General features: G+C 46.0%; 1 protein-coding gene across 1 annotated transcript; it reads right to left on the bottom strand.

Moving 5' to 3' along the window:
• On the bottom strand, positions 1 to 26,628 carry ENDOD1 (endonuclease domain containing 1). The gene is made up of 2 exons (XM_069469048.1): positions 26,329 to 26,628; positions 1 to 1,279 (listed from the first exon to the last, which is right to left on the bottom strand). The coding sequence occupies exons 1-2, from the start codon at positions 26,626 to 26,628 to the stop codon at positions 77 to 79; spliced, it is 1,503 nt and encodes a 500-aa protein (XP_069325149.1). The 3' UTR covers positions 1 to 76.
• Between the last annotated feature and the right edge of the window lie 151 nt (positions 26,629 to 26,779).

Genomic DNA, 26,779 nt, shown 5'->3' on the forward strand with positions numbered 1-26,779 from the left:
GAACAGAAACCCACTGTAATGACAAAATACTCTAGCTTTCAAATTCACTGACTGTACATGATTAGCCTTTAGAGTCCTACAATTCCCCAGAATTGTCAAAAGTAACCTTGTAGCCAAACCGCTTGCAGATACTAAAAACCACCTGAAATAGGCCACCCATGGTGCCAAAAACAGTGTCAAAGAGCAGAGACATGGTGCCACCAAGGCCCACTGCAATGTCCTTGCACACAATTGGAACAGCACCCACGGTGTACATGGGGAAAGTGGCCACATCCACGAGGACTCGGACAGGGATGCCCAGAATGCGGCAAATGGCCTTCAGCAGACAACAAAGGATCCGGAGAACGGCCCTGGTGACCTTGGCCATGACCTTGAGCACCTTCCAGGGTATGCTCACCAACTCTTCCCCAATGGCCATAAAGTATGAGACGGTGGCTGAGCCCAGGCGGTAAAGGCAACATTCTATGCTGTTAATCACCTGCTTGGTAACAAACCACAGGAAATAGACAATGTACTTCAGGATTGCTACCACAAGGTAATAAATTAACTGGAAAAGCTTGCTGAATGGGGTAGCAATGAAGCCCATGAGTTTTCCCAAAAAGCTACTGGTTCCCTCAGATGCCTCTGGAGGCAACAGAGCAGACCTCTTGCTCCTGGTGCTGGAGAGGGGAATAGAGCGCTCTTGAGACTGCACCCTTCGCTCCTCATCCTGGACTTGGTTAACCATTTCCAGGATTTTTTTCATTTTCTCTGTGTCTTGCTCAGTTTCACCACAGTTGTTCTGGAACAGCTGAAGGTTAAATGGAAGCAGTTCCTCAAGATCTTTCACCATCACGTCTTCTATGATGTCACTGTCCCGGGTGTGCTTGAAAAAGCCCATGGCCCAGCCTCCTCCAGGGACAGCACAACAGGCCGCCAGCCACACCAACTCAGGGACCGTCACTCTGTCTTTGACTTTGTGGTCTGAGGGTACGGCGCCTGTGATGATATATAGGTCTTCCCCATTGCCACACTGCGGGCTCAAGGCCCGGTCCATTAGGCTGTTGAGATTCATGTACCATCGCTCCTGGAAGGACGGGGTCATCGGAGCTGAATTTGTAAGAGCATAGGTAGCCACCTGGAAATCACCGCTGAGGGGGAATGGGTACAGCTGTCCTCTTTGGTAATCAGAGTCAAGGTAATCTGTGTTCAAGGCTTGCTTGCTTCCCAGACTGTTCACCGAGGTGACGGCCTCAGCCTCGTTAGCCACCTCCTCAAGGGTGCTTTTGGGGTCATCGATCTGAAAGAAGAGAACAAGTGGTGAGAGGCAGCCCTGTTAACAGCAGGGACAAAGCACGTGAATCATCCTGCCAAGACCTGAGAAAAGTCCCAGTTCCCCTATAATTTCTAACACTTGGGTTTGGAAGGACTTGGTTCTCTGGTGCACACACATTGCACATATCATTCTAATATCCAACGACCCTGGTGTTTGAAAGCATCTTTCAAATAGCTGTTTCCTAGTTTACTCCCTGTGTATCCCAGCCCTGCTCTGCAGGAACATGCATCACTCACACCCACCCCACCAGCGTGGCATTCTTTCTTAATCTGCTGTAGTTTTATGAACTTCATAGCTCTTCTTTATAGTATTTTTCCAGTAGATTCGGAGTAATTGTAAAAATGAAAACAAGGGGAGAATAGATCTCAGCAGGACCATAAAAATTGGAAATGTAACATAGATAATCAGCTGCCAATGTTGGCTGCAATTTAATGCACACATTCTTAATGAATATTTACACATTTGGGGATATATGAAAAGCAATCAACCCTAATCAGAGCATTTCAATCAAATGGAAGAAAATGTATAGTTTGGCGTCAGTGTTTAGATATTTAGCAGGCAAAGCTAAAATTCAGACTAGACTAACTCTTGTTTGAATTTCATTTCCTCCTGACATTTGCTATTATTAAAAATTCATTTTGTGTGTTAATCAATTTAGATATGTGCTATATGCCAAATATAATCAATATATACATCCCTTTTTGGTTCTGCTTTTTTCTCCCCTCTAGTTCAACAGGATAATGTATATTTTCACTTTACTATTAATAATCCAAAAAGACAAAAGGAAAGAGCTCAGGATTAACCTAGGACTATGTTTTCATCTCCTAACCTAGATTGTAAATTCCTGGACACCAGGAACCGTGTATATTCCTCATAGGACCCAGCCCAAGGCCTGACACATACTAGAATCTCAAGGCACTCTTGTCAGTCTTTACGCTCTGAGATGTTTCTCATGGCAGTATTTATAACAGCAGGAGGTTGAACCAATCCGCATTTTCAAAAACAGGGAAATGTTATAGCCATCAAAGAAATACCTCAAAACCATTATAAAGCACCTGTAATTATGAAAGTTTTGTAATGATAGGGAAATATTAATATATGCTATAATGTTGAAAGGAAAAGGAAGGATATAAAATTAAATGATCACAATTTATTTTTAAGAAAAGCCTAAAATATACAAGAAAAAAATTTTGGAAGGGAACATATGAAATGTCAACAGTGTTTTTTTAATTTTTAGTTTGGGGTACATAAAAGTTGTATATCTTTATAAGGTATATGTGATGTTCTGATATGGGCATACAATGTGAATTAATCAAATCAGGGTAATTGGGGTATCCAACACCTTAGGCATTTATCATTTCTTTGTGTTAGGAACATTCCAATTCCATTCTTTTAGTTAAAGTATATACTAACTTATTGTGAATTATAATCACTTTGTTATGATATCAAACATTGTTCATTCTATCTAACTACCTAACTATATTTTTGCACCCATTAACCATCCCCGCTTTATACCACCTCCCCGCTACCCTTCCCAGCCTCCGGTAACCGTCCTTCTACTCCCTTAACAGTGTTTTTTTGATTCCTGGGGATGCAAGTGATATTTTTTTCCTCTATTTTCTTATTTCTCTCCTTATACCTCCCCTACTCATATCAACCCATAAATTATTTATATGTGTTTCTTTCAAAAGGAAACAAACAAAAACCCCAAACTAATTTAATAAAATAAGTAAATTCTAATTGACTCCCTAGAATTGGTGCTACTTAGCAAATCCATCAAACAACCCCCCAGGGGCATCAAGGCCATGGGGATTGTGCTGACCCCCTTGCCTGAGGGGAACCCCATGGTGCACTTCTACAGCTCTGCCGTGGCAAGTGCAGGCACTCACACATGTGCGTGTAGGGTCGTGAGGGCGATGGGTGAGCAAACGGGTATGGAAGCAGGAATATCTGCTGAAGCCTGATGGGCTAATCTATAGGCTGATCCTGTTCAGCCACTCCATGCTTCCCCCAGTCTGAGAAAGAGCAATGATCCCAGATGCTCTCCACTCACACCACATCTGTAGGACAGAGATAAGAAGCTTGTTTTGTAAAGCTTCTGTCTCTGCTCTCTTACAGCTAAAATATATTACTGTATCCCAAGGAAATATCAGCCTCATTTCTGAATCATAAGGTCAGGACATGGCAGAGCCAAGATCCATAGAGTCTTGGGTATAAGGTCAGGATTTTAAGATGCACATTTCTCCATGGTTACATTTTGTCTGTGTTTTGCCGGCATTTAACCTGAGGCAGTGCCTTCATTCCTTCCAGGGGAAGTCTGGATGTGGTTTGTGAATTGGTAGTCCTCCAGCAGAGTATAGGGGAACATGCTAGTGTGTCTTCAGCCCCAGGGCCACCCAGGGGTGAAACAGTGCTACAGGATAGACAGGAGGCCTGAAACGTAAGCAGAGAAAAGGGACTCTCAGACGAGGAAGGGGAAGGAAGCAAAAGAGAGAGGCAGGAGGAGAAAACGGGAGGGTAAAAGAGGAAATAAAGGGAGAAAAACGAATGAGAGAATATGTGTGTAAGAGACAAACACAGTATCCTGCTGTTAGGGAGAAACCAGGACTGTGAGCTGGTCACCCCCAAACCGCAGAGAATAGAACAAAATACCGCACTGTCTATAATCTTTTCTCTCTATGTCATGGAATAAATGAAGCACCTTAAGATTGCAGGGAGGGAAGGTGATATCTGTCCTCTCTGATGTTGAGAGGATGGAAAGAAAAAGGATAAAGGAGGCATATACAGGATGGTCCTCATGCCTCCTTTTTGCCTTTGCCAAGGACACATGGCTGCTAAGCCACTAACTTAGTCTTTGGGTTCTACGACCCTTAGAAACTGGTCGGTTGGCTGGTCCACAGGAAGGGCTGCTCCTCCCAGAGCCTCATCTGGCTACTCCCTTCGTCTTCTCTATGCCAGCAAAGGTAGCGGAGGACAGTGAGCACCCAAGCACAGCAAACGTTCTTGGAGAAAAACTGTAAAAGCAGCCTCTTCCCCGCTCACATTCCACAGAGTGGATTCAGACAGGAAAGGGACCCCACTGTATTACTTAACTGAATCTGGACTGTACTCCTTAAGACCTTCTATTTTCAACGAATGAAGACTCCTTTGTATTGCAATGATGGGTTCATTGGAAGGATAAAAAGCATGGAAACCCAAGAAAAGCTGAAGCAACAGGCTCCACAAAGATCTAGGGATGGCAGTATAGCTTGGCAATGCTAGAACTGGAAGTGGATTCCAGAAAGCCCTAGGGAATTCTGGCAGAAAGAGCCTGTGGGTGAGACTAATTAGACACTCATGACTGCCGTTAATGAAACAGAGCCACACTGGACCTGTCAGACCTTCTCCCTCTCTCCCACCTGTCTTCTCCTACTTCTTTCTGCGTAGCTGTTCTCTATTTCATGGCTTTTTCTCACTCATGGTCTCTGTTCCATCATAGCTGGAGCTTGCACGTGGACCAGCAGGGCCTCTCTTGCCACTTGTTGTGTCATCAATCTTCAATTTTCCCTTCTTCTGTTACCTAATTTCCTACATCAAGTGCTCAAGGGACAGAATCTGATTTACCCAGCTCATTGTTTCATATCAGGCCACGTTAAGATAAGCCTATGAAACAGCTGTCCTCGAGTCAAATGCCCACCTCTGCCCAACCAGCTGTGGGCTGGGTGCTGGAGGAGAGCACTGCGGGGACCTGCACAGGGCTGCCCCACCACCAGGGCCTGTGGAAGTGGCAGGCGCTCTAGGCTGTCTTGTCTGGTCATGGCCTTACAAAACTTTATTCTGATCCCAAGATGACTAAAGTTTTAATAGCTTTTGTTGAAGAATCATCTGAAAACTCTAAAGAAAATACACCAGCTCCCCATCGTCACCATGTTCATGTAACTCTACAAAACAACCCAGGATGTCTTGGTAGGCTCTCATTTTCTGAAGGGATGCCATGGTGTGGATGTGTGTGTTTGTGTGACTAAAATACTTCACGCATGGGAAACTGTATTAAACATAGTAATACTATTTGATTAAAAGAGTCTTAGTATATTCTTGGATACACTGTCACTTAAAGGAACATGTGTTTTTCCATGCTCTCTACAGACATAGTTTAAGGATCTGGTTATTGCAATTATAGTAAATTACTGACAACACAGCTCCCTACAGACATGTACTTATGATGTAAGAGGCTCTTTCCCATTACAATTCCTGTACCACCCCTGCCCTTTTGCACACACCACCAATCTCACCCTTTGGTTTCCCAGTGGAGTCTCTAGATGGAGGGGAACACACAAAGCTCTCTCTGTCTAAGCCACCTCCCAGCTGACCTAGTACCCCTGGGCTGCCGATGTAATTTGATACAGCTCCTGTACTTAATGGAAATTTTTTGTCTAATCTCAACACGTTAAGTAGGTTTCAGAAGAATGAGTTCTCCCCACTCCACTAGCCTCCTGCCCCATAAATAATCTTATAATAAATTCCTTTTCAAATTTAGTACAAAGAAAAAAATTGTTTCTCTCAACGAGCTGGTCTGTTTCCTCATGCCAGACAGTAAAAGCTATTTAAATTCAAGGGGTTTCTTTTTTGTTTCGAAATTAAATAAAGGGAAACTTTGAATTTTCATGATAAAATGCATGTGAGGGAAAAAAAGAAGAAGGGAAAATTCTTCCATTATATCCCCAGTACTGAAGGGGATATATTGACCCATTCAACAGTATTTATTAAACATATATCCTGTATGACTGGCACCGTAAGAGAAAACATTGGAAATGATATTCACAACAACACTCAACATTTATCGAGGGCTACATGTGAGACACTAAGAGTTTTACATGAATTAAATCAGTAAATGGCTGAACTAACTATTCTTCATTCAAACTCACTACAACTATGTACTATTAATATCATCTTTTGAGAGGTGAGGAAACTGAGGCAATCAAGATTAGGTAACTTGCCCAAGGTCACACATAGTATGTAGTAGAACCAGCTGTCAACTCAGGAAGTCCAGCCCCACAGTGCAGTGGCATCTTCATAGCTCCCAGCAATCTCAAACTCCTGGGCTCCAGCGATCCTCCTACCTCAGCCTCTCGAGTAGGTGGGACTCCAGGTACATGCCACCATGCCCAGCTAATTTTTCTATTTTTAGTAGACACAGGGTTTCCCTCTTGCTTAGACTGGTCTTGAACTCCTGACCTCAAGTGATCTTCCCGCTTCCTCCTCCCAAAGTGCTAGGATTACCCGCTAGCGCCCGGCCAGTGTTCTTAATCACTGTTTTATATGCCTCAAAATAGGCCTTCACGTCAAGAAAGTCATCATCTATTTATGGAAACGAGACACAGATACATAGAAAGTTAAATAGAAAATCGGGAGGAAACTGCAGTACAATGCAGTTTACATCAACGGCTGTACACGGTAGAACAGAAAAGAGCAATAGCATTTCAGAGCCAGGAAGGGCACAGGGAGCGCATCGGGGAAGACTCTTGGAGGAACAGCATCTGAAGTGGAACTGGAGATTTTGACAGACTTAGTGAAGCAGCAAGGCCAGGGAAGCCTCAGCAAGATCTCCACCCAAAGGCTTAGCGCAGAAACAAGCAGCCTGTGGAAACAGGACTCTGAGTGGGGAAAAGTGGAGCTTCATTCGAAAGGACAACAGGGGTCAGAATAAAATTTGGCAACAGTGTAGGATCCTATTTACTTTTCACATGCACTACGAGGCAGGCATTACTACCGTCTCCGTTTTAGACGTGGGAAAACTGAAACTCAGACAAATGGCAGGTACAAAGTCATCCAGCAAGTATGTGGAAGAGCCAAGGATTAAGTCCGGCTTCTCTGATTTCAAAGCTCCCAACCACAAGCCAGTAGCAGCCCAGGCCTCTGAATGAGGAAGGGAACGCTGAGAGCCACAGAGCGGCCACCGAGAGAGACAAGGAGGACGAGGAGGGACCTGGGAGACACAAAAGGGGCTGTGAGGAGAATCGGTCTCATGTCATGTCAAAAGTCAAGGGAGGAGAAGGCTTTGGCTAGAGGACGATCAACCCTGGGTGCCACCTGTGGCAGAGGAAAGGGGAGGGAGGAGACTGGGCCAAGGCCTCTGGTGATTAGAGATCAGTAGTGACAGAGCGCTCAGGAAGGAGGACAGCCAGCGGAGGTGACTGGACGTGGGCGAGAGAAGACTGCAGCCACGGCGCCTCTCGTTGGAGAAGCCTTTAGGTAAAGGCAGGAGAGGAACGGAACCTTAGCTTAAAGGACAGTAATTGCAAGGATAAGCAGAAATTGTCTTTCCGTCCAAGTCCAAGGCAAAGCGCACGTTGGGAGGTTGGGGCTGCTTGAATCTCCACAGGGGAGCACCTCGGGGCCGGTGACTTCAGGCTTGAGTGCACCTCGGGGGAATGATCTGAATGCAACAGGCTGGAGGAACAAGAGAGCCACTGAGCAGGGCCCCATCTCTGGGGACTTCTGGGCTGCAAAACCCACACCAACCTCAGGGGCCAGAGTCACCTGGTGCAAACTTGCCATGGGGAGTTTGTCCCTGAGGAGGGAGGAGGAGCTGCTTGCTGCGGTGACCCTCAGGCAACACACGCATGAAGCTCTGAGCCCATCGGCACCAACGCTGCTCACCAGCCTCCTGTGTGCCTTTTTTGGTCTCCTTCTACCCACTCTTTTCCCAACCCCCCTAGGGCTAGAATCACATCATCTTCACAAGCACATTTTCTGAGACAGCTCAGAGACATGCTGGGTAAAAGGGAGTTCCTTTAACTCCCTTCCCAGCATCAAGCCTGTACAAGGGTTTGATGGGACAGAGAATCCCACAGGGCCAGGAGACTCAGAGGCCGGCTGTCCCAGCCAAGATCAAGCGGGGAACTGACTGTGCGGGGAGTGGAATCCCGTGCACTTGCCCCTTGTAGTTTTGCAGACACCGGCCTTTCAAGGGCTGGGATCATCTCTTGTACTTCTTGTCTGCCTAAGTCATAGCAGAGACTCTGCATATGGTGGGTTCTTGGTATGTATTGCTAATTAGTATGCTGGTGATCATGATGGCAGCGTGAACCAGAGGAGGGTGGATGAGGGGCTGGTGTTGACGATTTTGCAGGAAGTGGTGGTCAGCTTCCCTGCCATGCTGGCTGGGGGCCCAGAGCGTAGGGAGAGCAAGAAAGGTCTTCAGCCTCCTGAGGTCACTGTGCCAGGGAATTTGCAAAAGGGGAAAGAAAGGCTGTTGAAAAGAAAGGAAGGCCTCGTGGAAATCGGCCAGGATTAATGGGGCAGGGCCAGCTCTGCCGAGGCCAGGGTCTGAGTTTTTGTACTTACTGTACCCCCAGCAAGGATCTGCAGTCCAGGGACAGGAGCAGAGAAAGCACCGGCTTACCTGTGGTAGGTGTGAAGTGCGGGAGCCTTGTCACTGCAAACGGATTGAAGTACCTGACCACAGAGTTCACGTGAACAGGGGCCAAGGGCTGCAGCACTGCTGATGGGAAGAGACTGAGCAGTGCAGGTACAGAGTAAGACCAAGGGGACGGGGAGAAGGAATAGTGCATTAGCAGCTGCAGGTGGAGGGGACAGGTGTGGCCCCGCTGACCACAGCAGCCGCTGTGAGTGGAGACTGCCTCCGGGAGGGTGGGATACATGTGGGCGGTGGAGTTCAGCAGGCCGACCACCACAGACAAAAAGCAGAGGAGTCTGGCGAGTGTGTGCCGAGACTGTGTGTTTGTCTATCTGTCTGACCACTGAATTGAAGGATACAGGCCAGTGCGCAATTATCTCTGTGGTCCTGTACCTAGTGTGATGGCCCCGCACAGCAGGAAGCGACTGGCATTTGTTGAAAGAATGATCTCATTTGACCTCCACAATAACCTTCTGGTGCATGTAGGCGTTCCTCCGACTTGCGGATGAGGCTCCAGCGCGAACTGGCTGTCCCTAGTTCTGCTCCACAACGTGCAGCGTGGAAAAGGTGGTCCCAATGAAGGGTGATCAAAGTGGTGGTTAAACTCCGCAATGACTCACCACGGGGAGGGTGGAGTTTCCTTCCCTTGGAGAATTTTAAGCTGAGACTAGATAAGCACATGCAGGGGATGATTCAGACAAGATCCTGTCATCAGGAGCCGACCTAGTGAGCTCCTATCTGACTCTCTGGGGACAAAGAGGCTACTTCCTTTGGGGTTTGTTTTATTTTTCAACAAGAGTGAAATAATAGGATGAGGTGAACAGTCCGTGTTCCAATTTTGTTCCTGCTATATGAACTACGATACAGGTGCACACACACATGCACACTGGATATAAAAGAGATGCTATCACTCCTGCTGCATCACCAGGTGGGTCAGAGAGCCCCTCCTTACAAGGAATCATGAGTGCAGCTGACAATCGGAACATCAGATAATCTTATCAGAGCTGGACGGTGCTTAAACGTCCTCTGCACAGTCACAGACAGCAGAATGAACTAGATCTGAGGCCCAGGTAAGTCCTAGCAGAACCTACTTACCATGGAAAATACCCAGCAAGGGAAAGAGCTGCCTTTCAACAAAGAAGGGGGAGGTCGGTGGGGCCACACCAGCAGATTAAGGACATTTGAGAAGGAAAAAACCACGAGGGCTTTCAGCTCTCAGGGAAGAAATAAACAAAATTCTGACCCACCCATTTAAGAAGGGAAAAATTCCTCCTTTCCTGGCTTCTAAAATATTCTTTATCCCCTTGGGAATAGAAACAGCTTTAGAAAAATCAGAAGGCTGCTAATTTTTCTTGCTTTCTTTTTTCTTTCTTCTATTTAGGAAAAAGAAATGCAGAGCCTTTCATTTCCTGAATGACCCTTTGGCACTAGGGGGTGCTTCCTGGTCCCCTCTGCCTTCCTCCCCGTGAATCACCCTTCCTCTGGGCTCCCAGCGCCACTCACACACCTTCCTGCCTGCGGGAAGGAGGCGGCGGTTCCAGCTGCACCAGGGCTGGGCACGCCCTGGATGTCTGGGAACCGTGAATACAAAGACAAACGCTGAAGAGTTCTCTAAGTCAGAAGACGATGGCACAAAGGAAAGAATGAAAGTGCTCTGCTTCCATTTCAAACTTTTCTTTTTCTTGAAAACTTGAAAAAAATAAAAATAAAGAGTGGGGAGGATTTAAAAAGGCACCAACTCTACACTGGCAAGAAATGCAGGCAAGAAAGCCCCGAGGGGAGGCCTCTGGGGCAAACAAACTCCTCCTCGGGACTCCCCTGAGTCTCAGACTCCTTCTGGGAGCCTAAGTGAGCCAGCCGACTCCTTTAAGACCTTTCCAGACTGCAGTACCTTCTCAGGTTACATCATCCTGCTCTTCGGTTTCCTTCCCCATTACTCACAGGAGCCTGTTTTCCACTCTGTACTCCGCTTTCTTTTCCAGAGAAATCATTCTTAGCACCGACTATGCGGCACACAATTCAGAGAAGTCAGTTAAATTGGGAAGTCTCCATTTCTCATTTTTTCCACTTTCTGACTTCAGACAAGATCAGAGGTTCTTAGGCCTGGCTGCATATCAGAACCACCTGGAAGCTTTAAAAGCAAACCCTCAGGCCTCACCCAGACCTATTAAATCAAAATAATCAATAATAAAAAGAGCCCCCCCCCCCAGTATCAGGATGTTTTAAAAGTCCCCCAGGTGATTCTAATATGACTCTAAGCTGAGAACCACTGGGCCAGATCCTCATCAGATTCTCATTGATCAGTCTCGGATGGAATTAAGCCCCTGCCGTGGCAGCCACTGCAGAAATCATCCAAGTCTCCTTAAATCAATAGCTCTCAACGTTCACTTTGTATTAGGAGCAACTTGGGCCGTGTTAAAAATGCACATTCCTGGGCTTCACAACAGGGATATGCTCAGATGGGGCTTGGAGATGCATTTTACCACCAGCCCAAGTGATGCCAATGCTGATGGCACAGGTGTCCATGAAGCCCACCCTGCAAAACAATTGTTTATATCATCTTTGGGAGTGCCCTGGCTAGGCTTAATTTATCCACATATTAACACTCTGTGAGAGGCATTATCTACAACCTGCAAGAGCTGTGATAATGCCAGGATCGAAAACAAAATAGTATGAGCCATTTGGATCCCCTGCCTATTGGATCAGCTAATATTCTGAGCATATAGAATGTGTAAACATGGATTTCCTTCCTTATTCCTATGTGGAATGAGAAGTCTATTTTTGCTCTGTATACTCTTTTGAACATATCACTACTCTAACACCTTCAATAACATCTTAGGACTGGTTAAATGACACACTGGCATATCCATGGGCTTCCCCCCAAAATTCTTCCAACCTCTTCTCTCAGACCTTCCCTTATACTCAACCAAAACAGGTCAGCCTCCACCCCACAGATGTCAGTTACATGGCTGTCATGGAAATGTGCCCTGCTTCCCTCTATAATTGCCCCCGTCACTACTGGCTGGGGGAGCTTTCACCTTTCTTCTCTGCTCCCTGAACCCCACCTGGGTGCCAAGGCCTGGCTCCGGGCTCACAGCTCCTGCACTGGGTGTTCTCCTTGTGCCTTCCAGACCCATTCTCCACGCTTCTCTGCCCTGCTCTGCGTCCTGGGAGGCTGACTTCTATGGAAGGTTGGCTTTTAGGGACCACATCATCCGAGCTCTCTTGTCCTCTGGCTTCTGACTGGAGCCACCAATGGGTAGGCAGCAAGAGAGGGACCAGATCATTTATTCACTGCCTGCCCCTTCTCTGGGTGCCGCAGTTCTGGCTTTGGCTGAGTTTCTCTGAAGCCACAGCTCTGACCCCTACCCCATAGGCCTAGGATGGACACAGCTCCCTGCTGTTGCACGTCCCTAGGCGCTTTCCCATAACTTGTTGGTTCCCTTAACTCTCTGTAAATACAGTCAGCTTTCTGTATCTGTGTGTTCCACAACCGCAAATGGAAAATACTTGGCAGAACAAAAAATAGAAAATAACGATACAATCCTAAAATTTTTTAAAAATATAGTATAACTGTCTATATAGCATTTACATTATATTAGGTATTATAAATAATTCAGAGACAATTTCAGGTATAAAGGAGGATGTGTCCAGGTTACGTGCAAATACTACACCATTTTATATAGGGATTTGAGCATCACAGATTTGGGTATCTGCAGGGAGTCCTGGAACCAATCCCCTGGGGACGACAAGGGACGATGGTAGTTTCTTCATTAAATCCTGCTGGTTAAACTATTTTGAGAGCGCCATCTGTTCCCAGCCAAGACCTTGGTTGACAGGGCCTCAGTGACATCTTCCCCGAGGCCCAGCGTGTCCGGTTCTGGGAGACCACACCCACACCCAAGTATTTCTGACACTATCTCCGAGGGAGCAGCATTTCTTACACATGACCCCCTCCTACCCGCCCCCGTGCCAGTTGCAACCAAGGGCCACGCCATCAGGCCAGCAAGCTACCATATGCCTCTCTTGGGTTTTCAGTCTAAGAAACTCAGGAACTGGCAAGAGCCAGTGAAGGCTGTGAAGGCTCCTCGGTACGGTTTGGGGCTGACCTATGGGAAAGGTGAACTGTTTAAAGGAGCAAAGGGAGGGCAGGAAAAGACCATGAAGACTCTATGGGACCTTTTTGTTTCTCAAAGGTTCCCAGCTCTGGTTCCTTTGAGCTCTATTGTGTATCTCTCTTCCTGTGGCCGTGAATCTACCAATGATATCTTTCAACAGCCCTGCCCTTCGCCTGAATGAGCTTGAGTAAGTTTTATGATTCATGCATCAACGAGTCTGAAATATCAGGAGTCCTATTCCTATGAGAACCTAGTAAACCCCTGAGAGACTAGGGAAAGGGAACTTGTAGGTGATGGAACCTTCTAGACTCTAGGATTAAAATGGGAGAACAAATGAAGACACAAGTTGTCTCAATCCCAGAAGTCTGGGAGCAGATCAGAGGGGCAGCCCAGGGGACAGAGAGAAGGAATTTCTACCAAATTCCTCAAAAGAGAAGCATTATCAATGGGTGACTATAACACAGGAGATAGTGCAGAACTGCTGAATCCAGAGAAACAGCCGAGGCCGGCACAGGTGAGGTGGAGACAGAGCAGGAGGATGTGAAATGAAGGGCGTTTCGGCAATAACACTGGGTCAGCCTAGGAGCATAACACGCATCCCAGTTGTCTCTACAGCAGGCGTGGTCTGGATGCAAAGGTTACTCATTCCTTCAACACTTGCCGAATTTGTATTGAGTGTTTAGGCACAAAGTAGAGTGCCTTTTGCATACACTGTCTCACTGAATCTTCCTAACTCCTCTGTAGGGTAGGGACAATTGATTAGCCCCATGCCACAGATGGGGAGCTGAGTGCTATGAGGTTTGGTAACATTTCCAAGTCACACAGCTGGTGAATGGCAGAGCTGGGACTCCACTCAATTTTGTCTCACTACAAAACCCATTTCCCTCACCACCCTGTCTGTTCAGTCCGTGTTCCTTAGGGGCTAACAGTCTATTGAGAGAGAGTTAAGTAAACCACTACTTGGTCACCCACCATCTGCCTTCCCAAATAAGTAATAAGGCACCTGAGGGCAGGGACTGTGTCTGCTCCTGGGTGATGTCTTAAGACTCCTAATTTTTGGCTTAGTCCTATTTCAATCAATGGTTTTGATGCTGATGGTAATGACAACATGGGTTAAAGTATCAATCGACAGCTGGATGTCCGACGACTCACCCTTTGCAATGCTGTGAGTCCAGAGCTGCTGACCAAGAATGAAAAAATGAATGCATAAATGACCAAGCAAACAAACAGGGTGAGTTTGTCTCTATCTCCAAAGCTCCCTGTAATTCCATGCCTACTTCTTAAACCCCAATTCATTGATAGAGAAAACAAATTCATGATAAACTCTTGTCTCTGGTTGTGACCACATTTATTATGTAAAGGAGTGGTTAGGATCACCAAGAGGAAACTCGCACTCACACACACCAGCCTTCCTAGTTCCTTAGCTTCCTCTTTGGTTAACTGTGGGAGGAGCAGAGGAGAAGGGTGCCCAACAACGACAGCAGTGAAAGTAGCAGCAACAGGCCTGGCCGACGAGCCACATGGGCATGGAACTGCAGCCTGAGAAATGCCACTGTTAGCTCCTATGAGTCATGCTCACCTGAAAACTGGGAAAGTCCATAGTCTGTCCCCACGTAAGACTGTAACTGTAATAGCCTTTCTCCAAAGCCAACAGGCAAAATTTACCCTTCGTTCTGAAGATCACTAGGGAAGGGGACTCCGCAGCCCTTAGACTCTTTTCCACAACATCATAACTATCAGGAAAAGATTTATTTGCATCCAGCCTAAATCCTCTGTAAGCTATTTAAGCTTACCACCTCTTTTCTTAAGCACAAAAGAGACAACATTTGCTCCTCAAGGCTATGTAATAAGTATCTTTTGAGGTTAATAAATCTGCTCTCAAGCAAAATAATTTCCCTTTCTTTGACCTTTTCTCCTGGGTTTTTATGAATGTAGCTCTTCTTCAAGGCCCTCTAAATGTGAGACTCTATGGCAGTAGGGTTAGTAACAGAACACCAGATTAGAAATGTGGACATCTGTCAGCTCTTCCATTTACTGGCCTTGTGACATTGGCAGACCAGTGACTCCCTGGTCTCCTCTTCTATATGAGGAAAAGGATAAAGCCTCCTCTGTGCAGAGACATGGGAAGGGGAAGGAAGGTGGGATTCTCCCGCCATCTGTGAGTTATATATTAGATATTCTTGAAAGAAAAACGTAATGAAGTAGACTTTACATTTGAAGTCCCCAAGCCTTCTATTTCTAAATTAAAATGCTTAATGAAATCAATTGCTTATGTTTATGTGCAAACTCACCCATTCAAAGGGTCCCTACACTCTCCCACTCCATGGGTGTGACAGTCGTTAGAGAGGCTTGTTAGATGTGGCCTCACAGAGTCCAAACAGTTGCTGAACCTTGTGGACTAGAATAAAAGGTATGAAACGGTACATGTGTTTCTAGGCATGATGGAAATTTCTGGAATGTTACATGCATACACACATACACACAAACTGAATAAATTACAGATTATTATTTGTGAGAAGTAGAATCTTTTCCTTACAAACTTCTGAAACATTCTAAAAATTATTTTTTCTGTAAGCACATTACATTTATAATCATCAGAAAACTAAATAGTACGTACAACCACCACCACCACCATAAACAGATTGGTTGGAAGTTGTCTGTATGCCTAGGTCTAGGGCTGCTGTGCTGTAATGGGAACAGGGTCACGCAGCTTTCACATTTCACTGCCACTCTGCCAAGTGCTCTATGTTCAACAGCGTCGACTAATCACATGCAAAGTGCTGGAGATAAGCTACACCAGAGGCTGGCAAACTACGGCCTGTGAGCCAGAGCCAGCATCTCCCTATTTTCATAAATTTTCTTGGAACACAGCCACGTTCATTCATTCATTCATTGTGGCTGTTTCTGTGCTAAGAAAGCATAGCTGAATGCTTGCAACAGACACTATATAGCCCCCACAAGGCCAAAAACATTTTCTACTCTGCCCTTTGCAGAACAAGTTTGCTGTCCCCTGTGTTAGACAATGAGCATTTAACGGTAAGCAGCAATAGCCCTGGCCCCTGTTTTCATGGAACTTAGAACTCATTGGGTGGCACTCAGTCACACAAACAATTTTATAATTGCTACACACTAGCTAAAAAAGGTGTGTTTGTTGCTATTAGACAGTATTATGGGTAGTTGACTTAGTTGGGAATATCATGAAAGACAAAAAAAACCAGCAGGGACACAGGTCCTGTGATGGGAGAGAACATGGACATATTAACAAGAAAAGTAATGTAACCAGAAAGAAGCCAAAGTGGCCAAAGTTAAAGACCTGCAAGGTGCATGACACCAGATAAGGCTGGGGAAAGAGCAGGGACAGGCCATGCATGACTCTGGAGACCACAATAAGGAGCTGTGTCTTTATCTGAAGAGAAATAGGGAGTCCTGCAGGGTTTGCAGAGGCCACAGGAGACTCAATGATATCATTGTTTAGGATTTCTCTAGCTTCAGAGTGGAGAAAGGCTAGTGGAGAACCAGGTAGGATGGGTCAACCAGTCAGGAAGCTGTTTTGCAGAGACTTAGATGCTGGGAGCGTGGGCCTCAGAGTACAGATAGGAATGTTACTGAAAGTTCGGTACTTGTCCCTGTGGCTGAATGAAGAATGAGGACAAGCAGTTTGAGGGAACAGAAAGAGAATTTTATTAATTTGCCATGGAAAGAGAACTTTATTTAATTTTGCCAGCAAATGAGGAGGATGGCAGACTCTCGTCTTAAAGTACCATCGTCCTCCCTCGAAACAGAAATACAGAGCTTTGAAAAGGAGTTTTCAGCTTCCGGCTATTGCTGTTTGACTACAGCATCACCAGTGAAGACAATCTGGTAACCTCTGCCTGGACACTTCTGTTGAGCCATCTCCTATGGTCCAAAGAACAAAGGGCACTCCACTGCTCCTTTGATTACTGCCCTTGGGCAGGAATGCAGATTTTAATTCCCAAAAAGAATGGGGGGTAGTGAGTGGTTAAAGAGACAATTTGTAATACATTTGGCCCTTTTTCAGGCCCTTCTTTCTGTTACAGTGAGTCTATAGGGACCATTCAGGAGTGAAATCTGTCCACTGAGGTGCAGAGTGAGGTCATCAACCATCCCACGGTCCTTTCCCCATGCTTCCTCCACGTGTCCCAAGACCACAGTGGGTGCCCCATCTTTCATAAACATAAACAGTGACCATTTCCTGATGGGATCCCTGTTCAATCAGGCAACCTGGTCCATTCAATCAACAAATGTGATTTGGATCGATTCCTTCCCATAGTTGTAAGGACTAGGACAATAGCAAGATTTCCTGAAACCAACACTGCCATCTCACAAACACACATGGAAGGCACATCTACCAAGCTGTGTTGAAGTCAAGATATAAGGACAAAGATAAGAACTTGCAAAGGTGAAGGGCTTCAGCTTACTAAACAATCATAAAGGAAAAAGGAATTCTGCATCTTCTAAGAGGCGGAGTGTTCTAAGTTGGAGCAAAGTCCCTCTTCTGGTCCCAAAGGAGGGCTTACTGCATTACTGGGTTATAGTTTCACAAGTGCTGTGTTTAGCTGGTTTTCCTTCCCTGGGAACCAAGCTGGCTGCATAGAAGGAGCTCCCGAACTGACTGGGGCTGGAGGGTGGATGAGAGGCTCCACTGCCTCTGCTCAAGGGTAGAGCTCCGGAAGGTGTGGTTGGCTTGTGCCCCTTTGTCCCTTGGGACAACTGGCATTTGGTCAGGAACTGGGCTCTTCTCAGGCTCTTGCATCACAACCAACCTAACAGCCTCTCTGAACGGCTCTACACCCCCGGAGAAGCAAGACCTCACCCTCTATCCTCTTATCTCTGCCATACTCACTGAGATCCAGGGGACAATCTTTGTTGCTCCACAGTTATTAATAACACAGTTTTTAGATGATCCGTGTCCCCCACCCCAAGGTGGTGCCTTACGAAAAATGTCTGCTTGCATTAGGACCACAGGAAGTGCTCCAGGTGGATTAGAACAGAATAAGATTGCACAATGAGGCACCGGCACCCCCAGCCCAATGCCATATTTAGCAAACCTGTAACCCCACCCTTGCTACAGGCACAAAGGTGCACCTGGAGGTGGTGAGCCTCTGAAGTCCATTGGAATGTGACTATCGACTGGGAACATGCCCTACTTCTACAAAATCCTGATAAACGAACATGTGAACTTTCAAAAGAGGAACTTCATTCGAGCAAGTTAAATTGGAGCTCACCCACACATTAACAGGTTTGGTGACAGAGGCAGCTCCGTGTGCGCCCCAGGTGTCCTACAGCACAGCCTCAGACTCCAGCCCCACCTCTTCTTAGCTGTGTGAACATGGAATAGTAATTTAACTTCTCTGTTCCTCAGTTTCCTCCTCTAAGGAGGATAATAATAGCACCTATCTCCTATGGCTATTATGAGGATTAAGTGAGATTAAATGTGAAAAAAAAAAAAAAGCCTAGAAAAGTGCCTGCTTTGTGATAAGCACCCAATGAGTTCTAGACCCCTGCAGGAAGCTCATTTGAATCCCTGAAGGCATGCAAGGAATTGTACATACTGAACGTGTACAATTGGATAAGTTTGGACAATGCAGCCATCCCCACAATCAAAGTAATAGACATATCCGACACCTCCCAAAGTTTCCTTGTGTCCCTTTAAGTGTGGTGTTTGGTAAGAACACTTAACATGAGATACACCCTCTTAACAAATTTTGAAGCGCACATATGGTACTGTCAACTATAGGCACTGTACTGCACAGCAGATCTCCAGAACTTATTCATCGAGTATAACTGAAACTTTATATGCATTGAACAACAGCTCTCCATTTTCTTCACCCACCCAGCCCCTGGTAACCACTGTCGTATTTTTGCTATGAGCAAAAGCAAGGTCTTGATATGGCCCCAAACCAACTCCTCCTTTTGCGTCCTCGTCTTGTTCACGGCAACTCCATTCTTTTCATCGTTCAGGCCCAAACTCCTGGAGCCATCTGTGACTTATCTGTGACTCCCTTCTCTCACCCCAAAGATTCTTAGCTCTTTCTTCAAAATATAGCCAGAACTACGCTGTCACCAGCCGGCCACAAACACTGCCACCCACCTTGGTCCATGCCACCATTGTCTTCTTGTCAGAGACTGAAACCTCCTAACTGGTCTCTCTGCTTCTGCCCTTAACCCCACAGATCTGTTCTCAATGCTGTGGCCAAAACAATCCATTAAAATGTAAGTCAGATTATGTCAAATCCTCTGCACAATGGCTTCCTATTTTGCACAGAGTAAAACCCAAATTTCTTACAAACAGTCCAGAAGGACCTAAATGATCTGCCATCCACCTCTGCACCTCTCTGATCTCATCTCCTGCTACTGTCCTCTTTTATCCTTCCCTAGCCACACGAACCTCTTCTTAGTTCTTCCTTAAATACAAGGAACACTCATGCCTCAGGGCCTTTGCACTTACTATCCCCTCTGCCTGGAATGTTCTTCCCTCAGATACCTGCATGACTGGCTTTGTCACTTCCTTCAGGTCTGTCCCCAAAAGTCACCTCCATGGTGATCTCTTCCCTGGAAACCCTTTTTAAACTTCACCTTTTCCTTGGTATCTCGTATCCTCCTTCCTTGCTTTTTCTATTAACACTTATCACTATTTCATATGCTATGCCTTTTATTTATTTATTTATTTGTTTGTTTTATCATCTCTATCCTCTATTAGCTATTCAGTCCCCTGAAGGTAAGTATTTTTGTTTGGTTGGTACACTGTTCTATTTCCAGGGCTTAGAACAGTGCCTGACACATAGCAGATGCTCAATAAAAGTATGCTGACTAAAAAGAGTTAATCAACAGAGGGCTCAGGGCTTTATCAGAGCATTAGGTGTCCCTGCCAACTGAAGGTAAATCAAAACTCAAAACCAATCATGCCCAAAATTAAAGTGTAAGTCAGCTGAAACATTTAATTTATATTTTTAAATAATATATCAGCCATCTGTTTATTCTGCAAAATGAAGTGCAGCCATATTTTTTGTTTTGATTAAAATTATAAAATGCCTTCAGCTTGACCTCTTCTGATTGAGCCACACTTCTGTCCAGCACTGGGTCAATGAAAGCACGACTGGAATACTAAATGGTGCTTCTATTCTTGGTTCAGCCTATGAGTCAGTTTCTTTTTTATTTCTCCTTCCTTTCAGTGGCCAAATAGATAGATCAGCAGGCAATGAATTATTGCCATGACAGATGTCAAGTTCTAGGGACCTAAAGGTAAGTAACCACTCAAGATATAGTATGCATCTTGAAGTAGGAAATTTGACAAAAAAAAAAAAAAAAGCATTCTTGGACTTGGGCTAAGAGTAATTCTAGGAGCGAGACCAGATCACTGGAAGTGAGAGCTACCAACAAATAAGAGGATTTATTTTCTTGTATTTTCACTTTTAGAGCTGACAGTTCAAAAGGAAGAGAAATTTGAAACCCAAAGAATAAAATGTTTATTCCTCAAGGAAAGCTCCATTCAATCACCGTGAATTAATAACTGAGCTAATAGCAATCTGAAGCTGGGATTTTAAGAATGGTGTGTTAGTAGCAAAGCCATAAATCATCTAAAGAACTGAATTAATTCAGTAAAATAAAAATAAAATAATAAATCTAGTCAGCCAGTTTGGATTCAGGAGAGAGAACACAGACATTTTAATAGGAAAACAGCATGACAGAGTAGAAAGACAGCTAAGAGCTTTGGACTTGGGCAGCCATAAGCTCCAGTCCTGGCTTTGCCATCTAGCAGCTGTGTGACCTTGGATAAGTTAGTTAACCACTCTGAACCTCGGTTTCCTAAACTATAAAACATGGATCATAATACCTAGCGTTGCTACACAGATGAGATGAGTTAGACTGTGAAGACCTTTGCACATAGTAAGTGATCAATAAATGATAGTTCCTTTCCTGGACTGTCTATATTTAAGTGTGAACTGAAAGAATAGTATAGACAGCCATCATCATTGAACTGTTTCAGGACAAAATGTCCCTGAAACATTTTGCCAACATAGGGCAGGTACCTTAACTTGATCCCAAGAATGACCTGGAATGGAAACACTGAATTCAAAGATGAAGAAAAAACCAGAGGAGCAGAAAAATGCAACGGAGGATAGCGTGTTGGGTTTGCACCACGGTAAGGAAGAAATTGCTTGAGTGACTGGCTCTGGAACCATTCCCTTAAGTAAGGCACTTCCCAGCTGTACCCAGGTTCAGCCCAATAGACTGGAATGCCATTGCTCACTGTTTTGTGACAACACACTTCTTGGTTGCTCAGGATAGAGAGGGTGGCGGTATCTCTGATACCTGTTTGGTTTGTTTTTTTTTGTTTTTTTTTTTTTGATCGCCTAATTCTTTCCATCCATTCATTCAATCTCTCACCATGCATTTTCTGAGCATCTATTATATGAATGTGGAACATGTACCAAGCATTTGAGAAGATACACAGATAGATGATTTACATTTTAGGAGAGATTTATACAATTGTAGATGTTATCTATCTATTAATATGTCAACATTCCATTTGTGTGTTTCCGTGTATATTTGTGCATGCCAAGCACCTATTGGAGTAAGACCTTAATAAAGTATGCATATTAATATTTACTGAGTTTACCATAATCCAGGTACTATGCTACATGCTTACATGTATTATCTTATTTATTTGCCACAAACACTCTATATGTAAACATTGTTATTACCTTTAATGAACAGATCAAAAAAATAAGGCTTGAAGAATTCAAGGGTCACATAGCTTACAAATGGCAGAGCATGGACCTGGATTAAGTCTCTTAACTAGTAAGAATCAGAATTGTCCTATTTGCTGCATTTCTTACAAAGAAATTTAAGTATATGACGTCTTCTATATTTCTGTTCTCTGACACAATGAAAAGAGGGCTGAAGTTAGAATAAATTAAACAGTATTTCTAACTGTTTTGGGTTACATAATCAAGAAGCCATTGATAAAAATTAAAGATCAAGGACTTAATCAAGAAACTAACTTGTAACAACTGTTCACATGCATTTACTAAGATTTAAAATATGACCTTGTTGTGCCCTCTAGGAAAATGCTTGTGCAGTTAACCAGAACGTCCCCTCCACTCTAGAGCCACTGACACCTGAGCAATATTTATGCAGACAAATATGTGCTCCCACTTGTCCTATGAGTGTTGGGAAATAGAAATGGAGTAGAAATTAGGATTCTCATATAAAAGATGAGAATTAAAGTCCTAAAACCATTAACGTAGTGGGTCCCCTGTAAAGTCAAAGAACCACCACAGTGTATCAAAAGAGCACTGGACCAGGAGCAATCAATCAGTCATGAGTTCAAAAATAAGCTGTGTGACCTTAGGCACCTCAATTAATCTTTCTGAGCCAGTTTCCTCACCTCTACAATGAAAAGGATAATATCTACTTCACAGTAGTTTTGTAAGATTAAATAACCATATACTATTATTACTAAATATAAGGCCAGTTTCTTCCAGTGTTCGTGTTTGTAAAATGATAGGGGCTGATATGTTGACTTCTGGCATGAATTGGCAACGTATTTTACAAAGGCATCATCGGTACCTTATCTCAAAAGTCTTCCGTTAAATACAGAGGAGTCGAGAGACTAAAATGTTTGAGGCTTCCTGCACTAAACCAGAATCCAGTTCTCAGGTTTCTGGAGTCTTGCCTGGAAACCCTCCGAACCATCTCCATCATGCCAGACGGGGACACGTTTTCTCATCTCTTTCTTGCCTTTTCTCATTCTCAATTTAAAAGTGATTACATTCCATATAAAACCCACAACAACCCTCTGGTTTTTTTTTGGTTTCCTTTTACATTTCTCCTTCTGTCCTTTAGAAGGTCCCCTATAAATTCCTCCAGCATAGCAGGCATGGGACCTGACACTAAAGGACTGTTAGCAGACAAGAGATTTAATCATTTGGGATAGTTCCAAAGGCCAGAGCTAGGACTGATGGGAGGGCCTCAGAGGAAGGCTCCAGCTCTGCACAGGGAGCGTGTTTGTAACAGCAGCTGCTTGCTGCCTATGGAGAAGCTTCTGAAACAGGAAGCTCCCCACTGAGAAAACTCAAGCAGAACATCTCACCCATTGCTGCCTGATCGATCCTCCTGATGTCAAATTATTTTACCCAACACTTATCAAGCGCTTTCTATGTGCTACGCACTAGGATTACAAGAGTATGTAAGATGCAGTTATCAGCCCTCAAGGGCTCAAGTGGGGGAGACAGAAACCCAAGCAAGTAATTGCAAAACAATATGTTAAGTGCAAAAATAGAGAAATTACAGGAGCACCTAAGGGGTGGACCTAAATCAAGAGGTGGATCTAGCTCAGGTGGGCAATTCTTTCTGGAGGATGTGACACCTCAGTAGAGGCTTAAAGGATGGAGTGGGGTAGGAAGTGAAGGGCAAGATGGGGGCAGTGTAGAAAGGACATTGGGGCAAAGGGAATCTGCATGTGTGAAAAAAGAACAAACAGCCTGGTTTATGACAGGAACATTGGGCATCTGGATAATGCTAGAATATAAAATGAGAACGTGTGACATGGTAAGAAACAAGGCTGGAGCTAGAGACAGGAGCCAGGCCATGGAGGGCCTTGTAAACTGCATTCTGCAGTCTGAACTTTGTCCTGTAGGTGTTGGGCCAACACCTTAGAATTCTAAGCGCCAGAGTGACTAAGTTTCTGTGATCTTCGACTTAAGAGCTTTTCTCAAAGGGTAACTGTAAGATGGCCAGGAAAACTGCTGAATTGGGCTTTGGGAATCCCAGTGTCAGTGCAGCCCTGCCTGACTCATCTCCTGATGGCACTGACCTCATAAAAAGGTGATGTGGGCACAAGGCACCTCAGCATTACGAAGTGCTTGGAAGCAGCCAGAAGTACACACTGAGCCTGGAGCACCTTTCTGCAGTGGCTGCGAGGCAGGCCTCAGGGAGCAGGCGGCAGGGGTCAGGTTTGCTGCAGTGCCCTCTGGAGCCTCCTGCGTCTTGTGCCTCCTCTTCCCTCCCTCCTTTCCTCCCTCCTAATATTCTCTGGCTCCTGGCTGACTTGACCTGAGGTTGGGGAGGTGGGTGTGGGGAGCCCATCCATCTTGCAGGGAAACATATCCTGCAGTGCTCAGCCACGGTTTCCATTCCATCCTCTCCAGCAGGATGGGAACTCTGGCCTCTTGTACTTTTCAGAACTACTGAACATCCCACCTCTCAAGCTGCCATTTGTAACTATTTCTCCCCTCCCTCCCCATCCTCTTTAAATCTCCCCAGTCCTGATCTTCATGACCCTACCCAGGGTCTGCACTGCCTGTATGACCTGGTTCCCTCCACTTCTGTCTGCCAAATCATGCTCCTTTATGACTCATTCTTTCAATAGCTGCATATATGGCTCTGCCTCCCTAAGCCCAATGACCCCTCCCTTCCACCATTGCCCTTTATTCTGAGCACTTGAGTAGGCTGTACTCTACACACTTGTATTAGGTCACCTGTTCCAACCACTCTCCACGCACTAACCCTGACCCTGCCATGCGTTTCTCACTCACGATGTTCCCTCTGCTTGAAACACCTTCTTCCTTCTTGTCTCCCTTCTGAACTCTGCCTTATCTTTCCAGGCACGGCACAAATAAAAGCTTAGGTTCTGGCCCTAAGGCTTTCCCCATCATCTCAAAAACAGATTAAATCTAATAGGACTTTGTTTACCTTTATTAAGTTATGGGCGTTTTGCTTATATCATAACAACAGCTAGTACTTATGTGTCAGGTGCCTCTCCGAGAACTTTATATACAGGAACTCATTGAATCTTCACAACCACCCTATGCAATTATTTCCAAGTTAACCTGCCCAAGTTTAAAGTTTAGTCAGTGCAGGAACTGGGATTTGAACCCACACAGCATGGCTCTGATCAAATACTGTGTCACCTCTCCACCCAGCAAACGCCTCCTGCAGACCAGGAAGCCCTTGAGTTCCAGAGCTACACTCAGCTCTCTTGGTATCCTAAATGTTTGGCATACAGCAGGTGATTACTAAATGTGTTCCAAATTTAATTGAAATTTGTTTAGCATGCATTCCCAGAACTTCCTCGTGCATATGTTCTGTCTCCCAGAGCTGTCCATGAGATCATCAAGGGGAAAGGACCAGGTCACCTGTTTTCTTCACAGGCACACAATCACAATGCCAAATGAGGTGTGGAGGACACACTGCCAGCTCTAGGAGCACAGCTGGGGTAAAACTAAGTTTAGACTAAAAGATGTCTTCAGTGTGTGTGATTTACAAGTGTTTTTCACATGCCTGATCTCATAGGTCCTGATGTCAACAGGTGAGGTAGGTGGAAGGATGTGGAGGAGATAAGGAAACTAGGTGCAGATTGCTTGGGCCTGGGCCAAGATCTCGGAGCTAGAAATAGCTGAATGAGATTACAACCCGTGGGCTCTGAATGAAGCACCGGTGTGGTCCTGGGCAGTTGTGGCCATCAGAAAAGGGAGGGCTGTGGGACAGCTCCTCCCTCAGCAGCCGGGGCAGGGGTGGGAGGCTGGGGAGAGTTCAAAGGGGAACCTGGACAGAGTGTTCTAGACGGGTACCGGACTGAGCAGGAGTGAGCCAGCCTGTGTTAAGAGCAAGCCATCAGTTCAGCAGGGCCTCTGGGGGCCTCCTGGAGTGTTTGGTCCCCATCACCAAATGGGACAGAACACCATGAGAGATTACATGATTTCCAAGTGGTCTGGTAATATAGATAAGAAGAGTCAGGAAAAACTGGTTTGTCCTTCCCATTTGTTGTAGGTGGTCGATGTTTCTCTACTATTTGTAACTATCCCATTGCACTTCTGAAAATCTCTATCTTTATTTTACTGTTTTAACTCAACACAACCTCAGATCGAATTTATTCTATGTTATGTGTAGAGGGAAAGATTTCGAGGCTACAATGGGCAATGCAGAAGAGGAGCTCTCTCTAGTAGAAAGGGCAGTGAATTTCTAGCCAAAAGGCCTGCCCTATCTTACCAAATGGGTGGTCTTCTGCAAGTCTCTTCAACCCCCTGAGCCTTGATCTCCTCTTCTGTAAAATGGGGATGAGAATGCCCACCCCCAAATGAACGCTATGGCGATGACGTGCGCCCGCCAAGGCCTGCGAGAGCACAGCCCAGGCTTTCTGTGGATCTGAATGGTGTGGGTCTCTGTCTCAGGCTCCTCACCATTCAGGAAACCAGTAAGACCCTGCAGATGTCTGCTCTGAAATGTAGACAGAACCACCTCCCACAAGGGACCTCCCACCCCGGAGGCTCGTGAAGGCTCCAGATCGCCAAGCTGTCATTGCAGCTTCGGCAGGGGGCGAGACAGGCTGTAACTCCGGGGGCACAGCGGGGTGGATCCGAAACCCGGTTTCCCGGCCCTGCCCCTCGCGGTGGCTGCAAAGCGTCCCTAGGAGGCAGCCCAGCGGCCCCGCCCCCGGCGCGCCCGGCCCCGCTGGGCACCACCTGGCTTACCTGCGGCTCCACCAGCCAGCGCTGCTCGGCGGCGCCGGGCGCGGGGCGCGCCCCGCGGAACGCGGAGTACACGGGGATGCGGTCCCGGGTGCTGTACAGGGTGGCGAAGCGCTCGGCGCCCTCGGAGCGCTGACAGATCTTCACGTGGGAATCGTCAGCCAGCCCCGCAGGCGGGGTCTCGGCGTAGAAGAACTTGTCACACTCGCCGAAGCCGGCTTCCCCCTCGCCCACGAGCCGGCCTTCCAGCAGCCCGGCCAGGGCGAGGAGGCTGCCCAGCGCGAGCCAGCGCGCGGTCCACATGGCGGCCTCTGCGAGCGCGGCGGGCCGGGCGGCGGGCGGCGGCGGCGGGCGGCGGCGGCGGCGCGGGCTGGGCCGGGAGCGAGCGACGCCGCCTAGCTCGGCTGGGAGGGGAAGTGGGCACCCGGGCGCGGCCACGGCAGAGCCCGGCGGG

This window comes from Eulemur rufifrons, chromosome 6, assembly GCF_041146395.1.
Source record: "Eulemur rufifrons isolate Redbay chromosome 6, OSU_ERuf_1, whole genome shotgun sequence".
NCBI lineage: Eukaryota > Metazoa > Chordata > Mammalia > Primates > Lemuridae > Eulemur > Eulemur rufifrons.